At 43.5% G+C, this 15,666-nt stretch overlaps 1 protein-coding gene across 1 annotated transcript in view; it reads right to left on the bottom strand.

Moving 5' to 3' along the window:
- LOC147905174 (protein ORANGE, chloroplastic-like) overlaps window positions 1-15,666 on the bottom strand; it is a 58,974-nt gene that overhangs the window by 15,422 nt on the left and 27,886 nt on the right. The window contains exons 2-6 of the mRNA XM_087390787.1: window positions 11,137-11,281; window positions 10,869-10,979; window positions 10,611-10,697; window positions 10,411-10,487; window positions 10,201-10,328 (exon numbers count right to left, since the gene is read on the bottom strand). Of these exons, the coding sequence (XP_087246913.1) occupies window positions 10,201-10,328; window positions 10,411-10,487; window positions 10,611-10,697; window positions 10,869-10,979; window positions 11,137-11,281 (548 nt within the window). The remainder of the gene's footprint in view (window positions 1-10,200; window positions 10,329-10,410; window positions 10,488-10,610; window positions 10,698-10,868; window positions 10,980-11,136; window positions 11,282-15,666) is intronic.

Raw genomic sequence — 15,666 nt, 5'->3', positions numbered from 1 at the left:
CTTATCAATTGCTTGCTGAATGTAGACTGTTGAGTTGTTGGAGGCGACTTCAACAACCTAGAGTTTATTGAGATCAAGTTGGGTGATACCTCCTCTGTATAAATCCCTCATGTGAAGAGAGTCCCCTAGGAGCTGCTCATATTCTCCATTAAAGGTAGCTCTCCTTATCAAGAGACAAGGTTCACTACATTACATAGAAGCCTAGATATCCCTTCAAACATCACCAACAAAACAGGTTGTTAGAGACGCTAGACCACTTCTATGTTGGAGATTGGGCTAGGCGCATAGAAGGATTTATAAGCATCTTAGTGGGCATCACGATGTCAGATTACTCTCCCATTGTTTAACATTTGGAGCAGCTTCAACAGAACTCCCCCAGACAGATGTGAGGATCCCTAAATGACTGTTACTAGGAGGAGGATGTGAGATAGGCTATCTTCCATACCTGGACCTTGGAGGGGACCAATGGGCCCATTGGACAGCAAAGTCCACCAGAGGAGCAATGCAGCAAACTGGCAATTAGTCATCTGAAGAACCTCTGAGAGAGAAAGAAAGAAAGAAAGAAAGAAAGTTTATTCAAGTCTTCAGAAGACCGATCAGTCTATGAGACTATGAAAAACCTGGTACAAACGAGCTGTGGTGGTGGAGCTACTAAACGAGCATCCACACCAATGCAAATGCAAAAAATGCAGAATGTCAGTACTAAATCCTAAGGACAACATAGTCATGTCATGTCGGTAGTCGACTATCTCATCATTATCATCATCACCATCAAGACATCAGGGTGGATGAGGCAATGGGGGCATGAAATCAGCCATAGAGTGATGTCGGCCACTCAAAGGTGCAGCCCTGGCATGTCTCCTGGTCATAGCTCTGCGTCTAACCAGGGCTACTATGACCCCCGTCGGGTGGGACCAGACTCTAAACATGGAGGGGATGTCCCCAAGTGTGATCTGTGTCAACCCTCTATCTGAGCTGTCGGGTCATAGGCTCCGGGTCACGGTCATGTCGAGGCCTCGTCCCGTGGGTGTCCATGTGATCTGGCTCGAAAAACTCCGTGATAGAGCTCTGAGAGGGATCAGCCAAGAAAAAAGTATGCTCCTGTCTCCGTGCTCGAAGTATCCTTTCGCGGTGTCTGAGTGCCTGATGAACGAAACTTGCCAAACATCGCTAGTCTGTGTAGGAGATGAATCGGGCCAAAACCCCATAGCTGTCTCTGAAGAGGCAATAGAAACGTCCTTGGATCTCATAGTAAACAGGGCACCTGAAGATGAAGTGCCCCTCTGTCTCAACGGAAGCATGTCACACAAAGTGCATATGCACCTTTCCTTGGGTAGTCGCTCTGCTCTGCTGCTCTCAATACGAAGTCTATGTGAAGAGACCCGGAACTGCCCAAGAGAGATCCTCAGTGAGGGGGTTAAGTAAATCTAAGTGTACCCTGGTGGATCAATGAAACCCTCCGCTATGATATGTAAGAAGTGATCTCTGTAGAAGTCCAGCTTCACTGGAGGATCACTCGGGTCCAGCCAAGTCCGAAATGTGTGTAGCTGCAATAGATCCTCACTCACGAATAACCTGGTTGACCTCGTGCGATAGCAGGGGAGAAAACGGAGCATCCATGCTATACTGGAATGAAGGTAGTCTGTACATGTGGAGGTCCCTCAAACCATCTCTCTATGTGTGCATACCAGCACCTCTGGTCTCCTCCTGCTGCAAGTGCGATAGAAGAGGACAGTGCTAGCCATAGTAGCCTACTACGCCCAGAGGTGTGATCCCCATACTCCCTGACTTGGTACAGAGACGTGATGACCTAAAACACAGCATCTAGCTGTAATGGGGGTGACCCTGAATGATCTGGTGAGCTTACCACTGATCATCCGTGATAACATGAGAACCTGTAGCCGCTCCACCCTGGCCCACTCTATATCCGACAAGTCTGGCCCCCAGCATGGATTGCCATACATCCCCGTTGGACGGACCAAGGAGTCAAAAAGCAACCCTTTGGAGAGAGAGAGAGAGAGAGAGAGAGAGAGAGAGAGAACACCAACAAACCTCACCTCCATCGGAAGGCTTAAGGAGTGGCACTCAACTTCCCCATGGTTGGCTGATTAGTATGAGTGCACCAAGCTAGACGTAAAGGCTGGCTATGTAGAGTACTCATACCATTCTTCACGGACAGATGGGGACAACAAGGTAATAGGATGTGGAGACACTTCTTCCAAAACCTTGAAAGCACAACTCCAACTTTTGAAGAATGAGACAGCCAGATGCATTCGTATCCTTGAAATCTAGGAGATGCCTACCACTTGTTCCAAGATCAGGAACCCATACCTCAAGTAGCATCTGCTTGAGAGGAGGTTTAGGCCATGCCTTAGTGGTCATCGCACAACCAATGATGAGCCAGTAGGAGCTCCCCTTTACACAAAATAAGATGCTTGCTTTGCATTTAATCTTTGATACGAGACAAATGCCCTCCCTGACCTCCAAAGAGGGGGGATAGGAACGACATTTGCCAATGGAGATCAATCACTGAATGTCTTGAGCCTATGCCTATGTTTCATTTTCCTTGAAATCATCCATGATATGCAGCTTGGCTTTGTTCCGGAATGGAGCATCTCGAACAAAATTTCCACTTACTTAGAGGCCATTAATGGGGCTCCCCAAGAGACTTAGCCCCTTGCCATCCTTCCATTGGAATTTCAAGAAGTGAATTGGGCCTTCCCAAAAGGCACCATACAGCAACTTCAGGTACTTATTGCAAGCCACACATGGGAGGCCTTCCCTCTAACATGCTTGGTATGAAATGGCTGGCGACTAGCCCCTTCTATATACATTCCTTCACATAGTGTCAACACGATCAGCTGTTAGAGAGGCAAGACCCCTTCAATGTTGGAGATTGGGATATGGTGAAGCAACTTTGCATGCACAACCATGTCAAATCACTCTCCCATTGTTTTGTGTCTATAGCGGCACTGACATAGACGTTTTGCAGATTATCTCATAATCACTTCCAACAAAATTTATGGCACAATGATGGACTCACCATAGAGCCTTTCCCCTCTTGAAAGCCAGGTAAACGCAAGGACAATAGACAAGGGAAGAAAATTTCAACCTTACTTGAGGACGGAGTACTCAGGTCCCACTGACACTAAGACGAGCTAGAGAAAGCACTAAATTCACTACAGCTGCATGGAGACGAGTAACCAAATCACAAGGATTCCAAACAAAACGACTCGCATCTCCTTCAAAATGTGTACCAAGGGAGAAGCAGTAGAGTGCCATGTAATAGCTGGTATGCTAAGAAATGCACAGAACCAGGCATACATGCAAGAGAGCAGCAGGGGGAGAAAAGTAAATAAAGGTGAGAGAACACAAGGCAGGTAAGAGGAGAAAAAAGAGAAACTTCATCAAAATACTGCAGGCAGATCGAAAAGGAGTCTAAAAGATCTTTGGGAAACTACCTACAAGGAAGTTAGGAGAGGTTAGATGGTGAACAAGGTAAAACTCATCGAAGAGCTTAGTGAAAGAGGGAAAGCAAGGAACAAAGGGGATGAATTGATATCCATCCAAGCTATAATACAAAAAGCCAAGAGCAAATTCGAAAAATAAGTAACAGCAAGGCACCAAAGCTAAAGCCCTTGTGGCATAGTTTATATGAAAGAGCCAGAAAACCAAGGAAGTTCTTGCATGCATAGCAAACCAAGAGTGGAGCAAGTGTTCCCAACTGAAAGGCACTCTGACATAACAGAGCAATGTTGACTAGAAGGATGAAAAGACCCACATGAGAATCCTAGTATACGTCAGCAAAAGTGTAAGCACTTAGCTCTGGTATGAGCCTTGTAGGTCATATGAGTTGACTTCTTTGGTCAACTATATGGTTGACTTGGGGGCCATATAGGCCACCCTTTGTATTTTCCTCTTATCCATTTGAGCAGTACTACGTTTTGATCTAGCTTGCTGTTTGTTTTCCGCACTCCACTCCCGTTAAATTGCTTCCTGCACCCAACAATGGTATTAGAGCAGGTTCTCTTGCTCCTACCTGCCTTCCCTCGTGCTGTCCCATTGCTCCTACTTGCCATTTTGCTCCAACTCAGTCCGGTGCCTCATTTCATCGCCAGAAACCTATTTTTTTAGCAGAAAAACAATCCAGCGACGACTGTTTTTTGACTTTTTGAAGTCTGATTTCAATGTTTTTTGAAATTTTTGAGCTGCCCGCATACAAACGACCTTGTCCCGCACCATTTTGGTTGGGGGAAATTTCTGTACAGTTGTACAGATGTCCGTATGGCCATGCGGACAGGTTCATGGTGCTGCCAGAAATCCGTACGACTTGGCAGAAGTTGATTTCGAGCATCTTTGAACTGTTTTTGGAGGTTTTTTGCTCAGATCTGAAGTCTTTTCAGTCATTCAGGATTTCCTCCAGGTGCTCCAACCTGCTCTAGCACCATTTGGCTGCAATTCTCACCCTCTTGACTCAGATATGCCTGGTACAGTTGGATTTGAAGCTTTTCACCCTCTTTTATGTCACGTTTGCACACATTGCAGTGACATTGAGGTGATTTTGCTCTAGGGATTGAAGCTTTTGTGTAACATTTGCAGATTTTGCTCCTTTTGGTCACATTTTGGGGCTTTTGCAGTATTTGCCCTATTTTGACTTTATTTCCACTCCAACACTGGGAATTTTGGATCTATTGCTGACAGATTGCAGGATATTTTTAGATTTGCAGGTTATTTTGTCACATTTGTTTTATTTCAGCAAAATTTGGGGGCTTTTGGTCATTTGCCCCAAATTTGCCAGTTTTGCCCTTCCAAAAATTGGGGGTTTTGTCAATTTTGTTGAAATTTGCAGTGAAATTGGCCCAATTGGTATAGCCAATTTTGGGCATGGGCATTTGGTAGACATTGACATGCAGGAACATTGTCATTGGCTTGGAATTGCAGCACATTGAATCACATTTGTAACTTGCAGCACAATTTGGGGCTTTTCCCAATTTGTCCTCTTTTTGACATATTTGCCCTCTTAGATTTTGGGGCTTTTGCTAGATTTGTTGTCCATTGCAGTGGCATGTGCTTTATTCGATTATGCATTTGCCCCTTGATTTGGGCTTGTTGTCTTGTCAGATTTGAGACACACAGCCTCCATCTAGGACATTTACAGCTCAATTGATCATTGGATACATTTGCATACATTTGCCCCTCTTTTTGGGCTGGTATTTTTGCAGGACAGCTATCTTTGGCAAGGGGTTCCTTTGACCGGACAGATATTGTTTTGTAGATCATATTTTTGGGGACAGCACCTGCATTTAGCTCATTGTTTGAGCAGTCAATTTTTGGTTGGTCACTGCCTGACATTTGCTGTCATTTTTGGACAGGCAGCTCATTTTGCAGTGAAAGCCTTGAGGCTACTCTTGAGCGCACATTTTTCCGTCAGGGATTTATTTTTGCCATGGGAAGCAACGATTGGATGGGTATGTTCTCAGCTGAGGACAAGCTCGATGGACCCAATTATCCCATGTGGTCATACATGCTGGTTGCCAAAAAATTTTGGGGTATTGTCTCAGGATCGGATCTTCGACCTTCCTTTGTGGCATCCACTTCTGCTATTGCTACAGCTGGTGCAGCTGCTACAGCCACTTCTGGATCTACTGCCACCGTTGGTGCAACTGTTATAGCCACCTTTGGATCTACTACTACTCCAGCCACACCTCCTACACCCGAACAGGCCAAATGGGATGGTAGAGATGCAAGATGCCCAAGCACATGCTTTCAGTCAAGAGACGTATCATTCCTCACATTCAGTCTTGCAAAACATCAAAGGCTACGTGGGGCATCTGGGCTCACCTTTACCAGGTTCACAATGAGGCACGTGTTGCTTTCGTACACAAGCAATTGGAGAATGTCAAAATGGAAGAGGGGGACATGGATGCATACATCACAAAAATCAAAAATTTTCAAGAGCAGCTCATTAACGTGGATGAGATTTTTTCAGATGTGAGAGGGATTGGCTAGGTCGAGGTCACTTCAATTTCAAGTGATACGAGCATGCTCATGGACGTTTTGTTTGTCCTAGGTATCAAGAAGAACCTCATCTCCATTGCAGCCATATCCTTGAATGGCTTTCAGGTTCTCTTTGATGGTTATCGATGTGCCGTGTATGACAACTGGTACGATGACATCATAGTACTTACTGGGTTCATAGTACTTACTGGGTCACTTTCTTCTAGGCTATATCATGTTGATGTTTATGATAAACAGCCTGCTATAGAGGCAAATTTAATGGCTGAATCTGTAATTTCAGATTCCCACTTATGGCATGCGAGGTTGGGTCACCTCAACTACAGAAGCTTGGTTAAAATGCATTCACAAAACATGGTGGTTGCTCTCCCACCCATGCATGCACCGGTTAACAATGTTTGTGAGGGATGCTTGTTGGGCAAAATGCACCGTTTCTCATTTCCAAAGGATGGGACAGTTGGTGCATCCAGGAAGCTTCACCTTGTGCATAGTGATGTGTGTGGGCCGATGCGGACAGCATCTCTTGGGGACTACCTTTACTTTTCTACCTTTGTGGATTACTACACCAGATTTGCTTGGATATATGGCATGAAGGCCAAATCTGATGTGTTCCCATGCTTCAGACATTGGCTTGCCATGGCTGAAAATGAATCAAGGAACAAGCTCCTTACTCTACGCACTGACAGGGGGAGAGAGTACATGTCCCCTGAATTCTCTGATTTTTTGGCAGCTCAGTTATTCATCAATGTATAGTGCCTTATACTCCTCAGTAGAACGGGCTGGCAAAGAGGAAAAATCGGTCAAAGATGGAAATGGGCAAGTGCATGCTCAAAGGAAAGTCTTTGCCCAATAAGTTTTGGTTGGATGCTGTCATGTGCTCCAAGTATGTGCTCAATCGGGCACCCACAAAGGCTTTGAAGACTATCACACCTTACGAGGCATGGTACGGTCGCAAACCTGAAATTTCTCATATGCGGGTGTTCGGGTCATTGGCTTATGCTCATGTGCCATCTCAGCTGAGGCACAAGCTTGAAGACAAAGCTGTAAAATGCATATAGCGTAGAGAGCAAGGGATACAAGTTGTAACAGGCCAACACGGGCAATGTGATTGTCAATAGGGATGTTGTATTTGCTGAAAATGTGCCTTTACCTTGGCTAGAATGCAAAAACAGCCTACTGGTGATTCCTCAGATGTCTTTGATACATTGTTGCCTCTCTTTCAGTCGCCCACAGATCCAGAGCAGCTAGTGCAGAGTGTTGTGCCATACACTTCTACCAGTGCACATCCTCCTCCAATAGTTCTTGCTCAGGCTGATATGCCTTTAGTTGATGATCATGCTATTGAGCAAGCAGTTGCACAGGAGAGTGATGTCATTAAACAGCAAAAATCAGTCCCGAGATGGCTTTTGGACACACTCAGAGACAGCAAACAAGCTGAGCCTTTGCCAGCCCGCACTAGAGGTGCGCATAAACATATGCATGGCAACTATTTGGCTGTAGCTTTGGTTGCTACTGCTTGCAATGAGGAACCTTTATGTCACAAGGATGCCTTTGACAACAAGGAATGGATGGATGCCATGAAGGCTGAGCTTGAATCCATTCATGCAAACAACACTTGGGAGTTGTGTGACTTGCCAACAAGCAAGCGTGCCATTGGCACAAAAAGGGTCTACAAGGTAAAAAGAAAAGCTGATGTTAGTGTTGGCCAGCCCACTTGGTTGCAAAGGGATATGCACAACAGCACGACATTGACTTTGAGGAGACCTTTGCTCCCACCTCACGCATTACTACTATCAGGTGTGTTATTGCTATGGCATCTCATCGGCATCGGGAGGTTCATCAGCTGGACATCAAGACTGCCTTCCTTCATGGTGATCTTCAGGAAGAGGTCTATGTCACTCAGCCACCTGGTTTTGAACAATTAGGTTCTGAAAATATGGTTTGCCGGCTCAGAAAATCCCTCTATGGCTTGAAGTAGGCACCCCGAGCATGGTATGCGAAGATACATGCATTTTTGACAGCCCGTGGCTTTCAGAATAGCCCAACCGAGGCCACTCTTTATGTCCGAAAGAGTGCATCAGAATTTTAATTCTGATTTTATATGTGGATGACATGCTTATCACTGGGCCAGATATGGAACAAATTAGAGATTTCAAGGCTGATTTACAGCAGTCTTTTGCCATGACAGATATGGGGCCGTTGCACTATTAATTGGGCATACAGTTTGCATATGTTGAGGGGGGTATAATGATGAGTCAGTCCAAGTATATTGGACAGCTCCTTGATCGCTTCCAGTTCGAGGATTGCAAGCCAATTTCTACTCCATTGGAGCTTGGCTTTCGTTTCTCCTCCGAGGATGGAAATCCGCCATTTGATGTATCCCTTTATCAGCATGTTGTTGGTTGCCTCATATACCTTTGTCATACCCGGCCTGATCTTCTGTATGCCATTTCCCAGCTCAGTAGGTACGTGCACAAGCCTAGTACGCAGCATTGGCAAGTAGTGAAGCGGGTATTTCGATACTTGAAGGCCACGCAGCATTTGGGTTTACTCTATGGTTTAGAGGCCCCACTTGTTTTGCACGCATTCACGGACAGTGACTGGGCAAGATGTTACAACACGAGAATGTCAGACAGCAGCAACTGTTTTATGCTTGGAGCTTCATGCATCTCTTGGTTCAACAAGAAGCAGCCTACAATTGCCACATCCAGTTGTGAGGCTGAGTACAGAGCAGCTTTCACAGCTATAGTAGAGTGTGTTTGGCTTCGCAAGTTACTTGCAGATCTTGATATCATTCAGCCCGACTCTACTACGATCTACACCGACAGCCAGAGTGCTTTGGCGGTTGCTAGAAACCTAGTGTTTCATGCGCACACAAAGCATATTGAAGTCCACTATCACAATGTTTGAGACTTGGCAAATCTTTTCACGAAAGCTTTACTACAGCCCAAGTTTGAGGCATTTCGACATGCTTTACACTTGGCTCCTTTTGTTACATGAGGGAATACTCTGTACATATCATAGGTTGCTATATCCCTCTAGGACGAATATGTGCAACCATGATGTAGTTTCCAGGTATTCCTGAGATATTTCCAGGATACTTCAGCCATACCATGGAGGGGGGCTTGTTAGCAATTAGCCCTGGTATGAGCCTTGTAGGTCAGGTCAACTCTATGACTTAACTTCTTTGGTCAACCATATGGTTGACTTGGGGGCCATATAGGCCACCCTTTGTATTTCAATCTTATCCATTTGAGTAATACTACGTTTTGCTCTAGTTGTTGTTTGCTTCCCGCACTCCACTCCCGTTCCATTGCTTCCTACACCCAACAAAAAGAGCAGAAATGTGTGAAACTTGAAAGCAAGCCGAGTCGCGTCTCCATCTCAGGCAAGCTTCAAACTAGCATCATAAATCATTTTGCTTACAATATGGGCAATGACAGGAGGAGCAAAAGGCAAGAATAATGCATTATAATGTTGCTTTAAAGACTTCTAGAGAGCTATGGATAAAATATGAAGCTGCAAACTCAAGAGAAACAAAGGGAGGTCAATTACATGAGAGTGACCTATCAACACGTGTATCAAAGTCAAACAGGAATGCCCTCTCCCCCCAACACTTTTTGGCATCTTTACAGTCAATGAGGAGCCAAATTCCTGGTTATACCCTTTCTTGGACAGGCTTGGTGAGAAACACATAAGATCTGTTTAAAATCACCTTCATGCTGATCTATGGGAGACATATATGCATTAATAAGGATGTTTCCTTTTGCAAGACACACCTATTGTGCAAGATGAGAATCAGATCACGTGATCTCAAGGTGGAAATCCGCAGATATTCGAATGGACACTCCGAGACGAAATAAAGTGTAGGGTGTGCCAAGGGGACGACATAGAGTATGGATAGCAACTCATTATAGAGAAGTACAACATACAGCACTAAGAGATTAAGTAGAGGATCCAGACAAAGAAATGGGTTACTAAATAAAGGAACATTTAAATTGCCACACGCAGGTCTTTGACTGAGCTCCCGTGCTAGCCCGATTTATCTTTGGTGCAAACATGCAATAGTCAGTTGCTGAAACTTGTGATACATGATGCTGATATCGCTCATCCCATAGATCTTATTTCACTGATGGACATAAATAACACATGTAAGAGAGAGAGAAGAGCACTGGGAGTGCACACCTGTTCCATGGCAGTACTTGCACGTCTTTTGCTCTTGTCGTTTCACATTATTTATCTCCACTACAATCAAAGAAGAGATAACCCCAACAGCACCTCCAGAGAATGAAGCAACTATAGGATCCACCTCACTGCATATACATGTCAAAATCCAATGTTATACAGGACACCACTTATTTTTGAGACAGACAAAAGATATTCTTAGACTATCACCTCAATTGGAGAGGAAGATGAGCACTGCGAATGAAATCCCTGTAAGATGTGCCACCAGGACCAAGCTTCACTTCAAGCTGCGTATAAATATAACCTGACAGTTATCCAACTGATAACAAAAACCCTGACAAAATTACGACTACGTTTTTAATCCAAGAAAAAAAAGAGAATGTTTTGAAAGTAGGCATTAGATATTTCACCATAGGAGCAATCAGCCCACCAAACAGAATGATGCCAGTCATTAGCAGCAAACAAGTTGCATAGTATTGTCTTAAGGTCTTTGAAGTCTAAACCCAAGCCATCACAAAAAGAAGATCGTGAGTCTGCAGGTTCATATTTGTTGGTGAGGGCATTAACAAGACTCAACCAGTTTCTGTACATTGTTGAACGACCTTAATGAGCAACTCTATATAAGCCAGGAGTACCAAATAAATAATCTCACTGTAAGCCTTTCTTACCAAGGGGGGAAGAAAAGGGATAAACGATGAGAACTCTGGCATTTCATTTTCATCTTCAATAAAATTCTCTTCCAAACCTTTTATCCTCTGTTGAATGCGCAGCCTTCTTACCTGTCAGGAAATGCATAAGGTGGTGCAGGCATGGGTGCAATAATATAGCATGCATCTATTTCACACTGCCCAAGCACACTTTACATGACTCCGATGCAGTCAGAAATCAGCTAGATGCAATCAGAAATCAGCAGCTAGCTAAGGTAAAGCAGTTTACCTCTTCCAGGAGAAGAAATATAGCATTCCTGCGACTCTTTATGTTATCTTGAATTTCTTGCAACTGTAAGCGTGCAAAATCCATGACTGTTTCAGGCCCCTCGATGATGCAGAAGACCTCATTACTAATTGGACGGCTCCCATTACTAGAATTCAAACAGGATGACAATTTACTGACAGATTTAAACTCATGAACCTAGTGAATGAAACAGGTAATCATTCTACTTTCTCCACAACAGAAACTGAAGATAAACCATCCTGATCAGATTCAATAAGCACAGGGCAATGAGCTTAGAAAAGATGAAGTCAGTCTAAAGATGTCAAAGCCTCTATTTCCATGCATCTGAACTAGTATAGGGGAAGCAAAACTGTGCATCAAACCTGCACAAAAGATGGTACTATACTGCATAAAAGATATAAGACAACTAAAAACAATGAAATAGCACGTCTTACGCAAAGATCTTCTCAGCAAGAAGCAAGGAGATGGGACCACACATGAGAAGCAATGAATAGACAAAATCACTGTATAAGAGCTCTACAAATATCGTTAAAAAGTAGAGAGGGCCCAAAGTGTCTAAAAAGTAAAGAGGCCCAAAGTGTCTATAGATTAAAACCAGATTGGAGCTAACAATAATATCTGTGAAATCTTCCATGCATCTTCCAATAATATGAACGGTGACAAAATTGCAGCCCACCAAGGGCGTTAAGAGATGATCTACAACCTTGTACGTTAAAACAACTAGCTATGATGAACTTTGTAAGGTAGTAGTCCTTTAAACACATATTATAACTGTCTCTGCTCCCTTGATTTCATGGCCTTCAGTGAATTCTGGCTTTGTAGAGACCATTTCAAATTCACCCTGGGATGCAAGTAACAGGTCCTCCCTGCGATATAGAAAAGGGGTTCCAAGCGTTTAGAGAGAACCAAGTCCAGAGCTGATCAAGAGTTAGGTACAAAGATAATCTTGTGTTCCAGGCTGCCATTTACAATGCCTTGAGTCCTTGTCAAATCACAATGTCTTCATCATGTGAGGCTCTCTTGAAAAATTCAAAGACCGAGTATTCATAGCAAGACCAATATTGCAAAGAACGGGTTAAGCACAATCGTTTGATCCAACAGTAATTCCTACTTCTGTTGTGTTGACATGAATTACAGTGAGAGTTGTAGCTTGGGATGTCTTCCACACTAGATGTCTGTGTTCTCACTTGATGATACAAGGACATTGGTTTACCTATATGTTGTATTAGCTATGCTGTGCTGTGCTTTAGTCAAGTGTAGGTCTGTTTTCCAACATGAGACATATCAGATTGGACAAGGTCATGATGTACCAAGGCAGTGACGCCTCCCTCTAGAAAAAAATTAATAATTTACAAAAGGGGCTGTACTTCATGTATCTCTAAAAAAATTTCGATACAGCACACATATCCATACTCATGCCATAGGTACCACCTTGAGGCAAACATCAAATGGTATTTGCATGTCATAAGCAAACTATGTTAGGTGTATTTTGCAGAAATTCAAAACGCAAGGCAGCAATGATCTTCAATTCAAATATGTTCCAATGAGCCTCAATCTCCTCTGGGTTCTCTAATTGCATTCATTATCCATGATGGTTGGTCGATGGATGGACACTTGTGGAAGGGTATGCCCGTTGAAAAAACACTTCCCACGAGACGCAACCCATCACGAGTCACCCAATGAGAAGAGCTACAATTCTTCCAAAGTGGCACACATTTTATGAAGAGAACACTTATTCTAACGTGCCCTTTCATAAACAGTTGCACCTTCTCCCGCAAATGATTCTATGCTTACACCTAATACCAACCCTACACTAGAAGGCTTCCACTTTGCGCATGGAAGAGATGCAAAGAAGGCATGAATTTTCTCCCCCACTACCTCACATGATCTAGTTGTTATTACGTTCTAGTTAGAATGTAATATGACACTGGATGGATTGGTGGACACTAAGTCCTTAGAGAGACCGAAAATGTATATAAATGTAAAGGTGTAACTTGTTGTAATGTATTTTTCCATAAGTGTGGTCAAGGGGTTAACGATCAGGATCTTCAATATGGGGGTTAAGCAACCCAACTTCTCCAGTCAAAATTCGCTGCTATTTAAGGGCTGATTGCAAGCCAAGCCAAATTGCACGAATTCAGAGTGTAATGGTCTCGTTGAGCTTGGATGAACAAGGCTGAACTGAGTTGTGATCAAATTGAGGGCTCCTTGTCAAGATCTCGGCATCAAAAAGTTCTCTTTCGGGCTCAATATCCTCTGACTCTTGCAAATCACTAATGCCTGTAGTCAATTTGACAATTCTTTGGATTGCTGCCACCAAGAAAAGTGGCAAGACCACACTCCGATACCATTGAAACCTTAACCAAACCACAAACTAGCCCTCATAGTCAAATTGCTGCTGTCTAGTTAATTCTCGACCATGAAACATGCCATAAAAGGAACTCAAATCGCCTCAAGGGAATTTCATTGTTGCATGCTTGGATAAATCACGGACTCTGACTCGTAGTTGGAGACTTCGAACAGTGCAATAGAAACTCAACAATGGGGCTGAAAAGTAAATCACTGTGCTACAAAGAGAATGTAGGAGAGGAAGAAAGAGGAGAAGAACACGGCACTAGGGGCCAGAAACTGCCCCCCCCGGAAGGTCTTCATTGGAATTGAAATCCCTTTGTACAAGGTGGCTCACGAGGGAGGAGTGTTTGGGTACAATTCTCAATACAACTGAGAGCCTAGAGACCCTTAATTTATACACTAGGCCAGCCAACTAGAAAGCATGTGCTTTGCAAAACCTGGGCCTGCTTTTCTTGCCTAGAATAGGCGATTTTCTCTAGAAAGCTAGTGCTTTCTCCATAAAAGGACGCGCTTTGACTGTTTTTTTACTCAAGTGGGCCCTTCATTCCATGAGGCGCCACTTGTCTTGTGCTTTTCCCCTTAAAAAGTGGAGGAATTATGCACTCTCCGAAGTCCTACACCTTGCGCAAACAATATCCAACACTTTAACCCATTAGAGGTTAGCCAAATGCATGCATTCTAGTTCTTTGGATTAATCCTAGTCCCTTGTGGGCGAAGTGGTCTTTTAACCAATGCAATGCAATGCAATGCAAAGGAAAACTAAACTTGTTCTAGTTAACCAAATTAACTTTCTTTGACCAGGCAATAAAAGATTTATCTTTATTTCTTGAGAGAAGTACAAGCTCGCGACAGTGATCTGGTAAGCAATCATCAAGTCATAAGGACTTGAACAACCCTATGGGTTGTGAAATAACTCCATTTCTCCTTGTAATACATATGGCATACATTAAATATGAATTTATATATGTGTTTGTGCCAATTGATGAATTGATTCTTCTTAGAATGCCACGCCATACCAAATCTCTATCTATGTGAGCTAGCTTTAGCTTGGACATTTCAAAATCTAGCTTCTCCACATGTTCTTAGATGTTCATGTCATAAAATGCATCAGTGTTTGAGACTCTCTCCTCCAACTTGCACGATTGACAACACGTCAACGACCAAACTATGCATTCACATATTCATTAATTCACCGCATGGATAGATACACATTGCCGCCAATTCCCTAGATGGTTCTATTATCAAAGTGGCTTTGCTTGCTGCTTGTCATGAATATGGGCTACCTTTTCACGCTCTCTAGGCAGGTCATAGTGATGTCCCATAGTCATTTCCTGCCCCTAGGCCCTTGACCATTTATATGTGAACACGCACATTGATCTATTGAACTACTTACTTTGCTCTCTTTACTAATTTTTTACTAGCGTTGGCCTCCTCGAATCTTGCTTGGCTTGCAATCAGCCCTTAAATTGCAGCGAATTTCGATTGGAGTAGTTGGGTTGCTATATTTACTAGTTTTGGCCCCGAAGTTTTGGGACTACTAGTTGAACCATACAACCAAAAGCCACTCCCACCCAAAACTTCACTCCTCTCTTCACCCGTCACGCGTTTACCTCCTTGAAAGGAGTGGGACTTTGCAATTGGCTATTTTTGGCTCAGCAAAAGGTTTAATCAGTTCGGGTTTGATTTCTCATCTCCTTTTTCAAAACATGGCAGTTCTGCTTCTTGACAGCCCAATCAGAAGGGGCCTATGTATGATGATCTTGATGAAGATTCTGTAAAGACTTAAATCCAAGAATTGGCAGTTTTGAAGAAGATCCCACGATTTCAGCATCTTTTTGAGGGCCCACACTTTACTAAGTAAGTGATTGTTCCTAAGGAAGTAAGCCAGTCCCGTTTCCTAAGTCCAATATCTTCCTGGTGGCACAGTTCAAAGAAAAGGGAAAGGAGTCCGAAGCAGCATATATGTACAACTCTTCATCTTCTTCAAAGAGATCTCTCAACTCTTGCCATAGGGGGGCGGAGAAGGAAGCGAAGAAGAAGATCTCCAAGATCCAGCTCATCATCTTCTAGCAACTCTTCCTTCTCAGCATCCAAGGAATGATCTCTAGATGGTCAAAAAAGAAGGAGATCCAGATGTAAAAGTAGAGATTTTAAAGAAGG

Source organism: Dipteris shenzhenensis, chromosome 2, assembly GCF_047967505.1.
Source record: "Dipteris shenzhenensis isolate YYH24624 ecotype China chromosome 2, Dip_SZ_1.0, whole genome shotgun sequence".
In the NCBI taxonomy this organism is placed as follows: domain Eukaryota; kingdom Viridiplantae; phylum Streptophyta; class Polypodiopsida; order Gleicheniales; family Dipteridaceae; genus Dipteris; species Dipteris shenzhenensis.
This window is presented reverse-complemented; position numbering and strand designations above follow the sequence as displayed.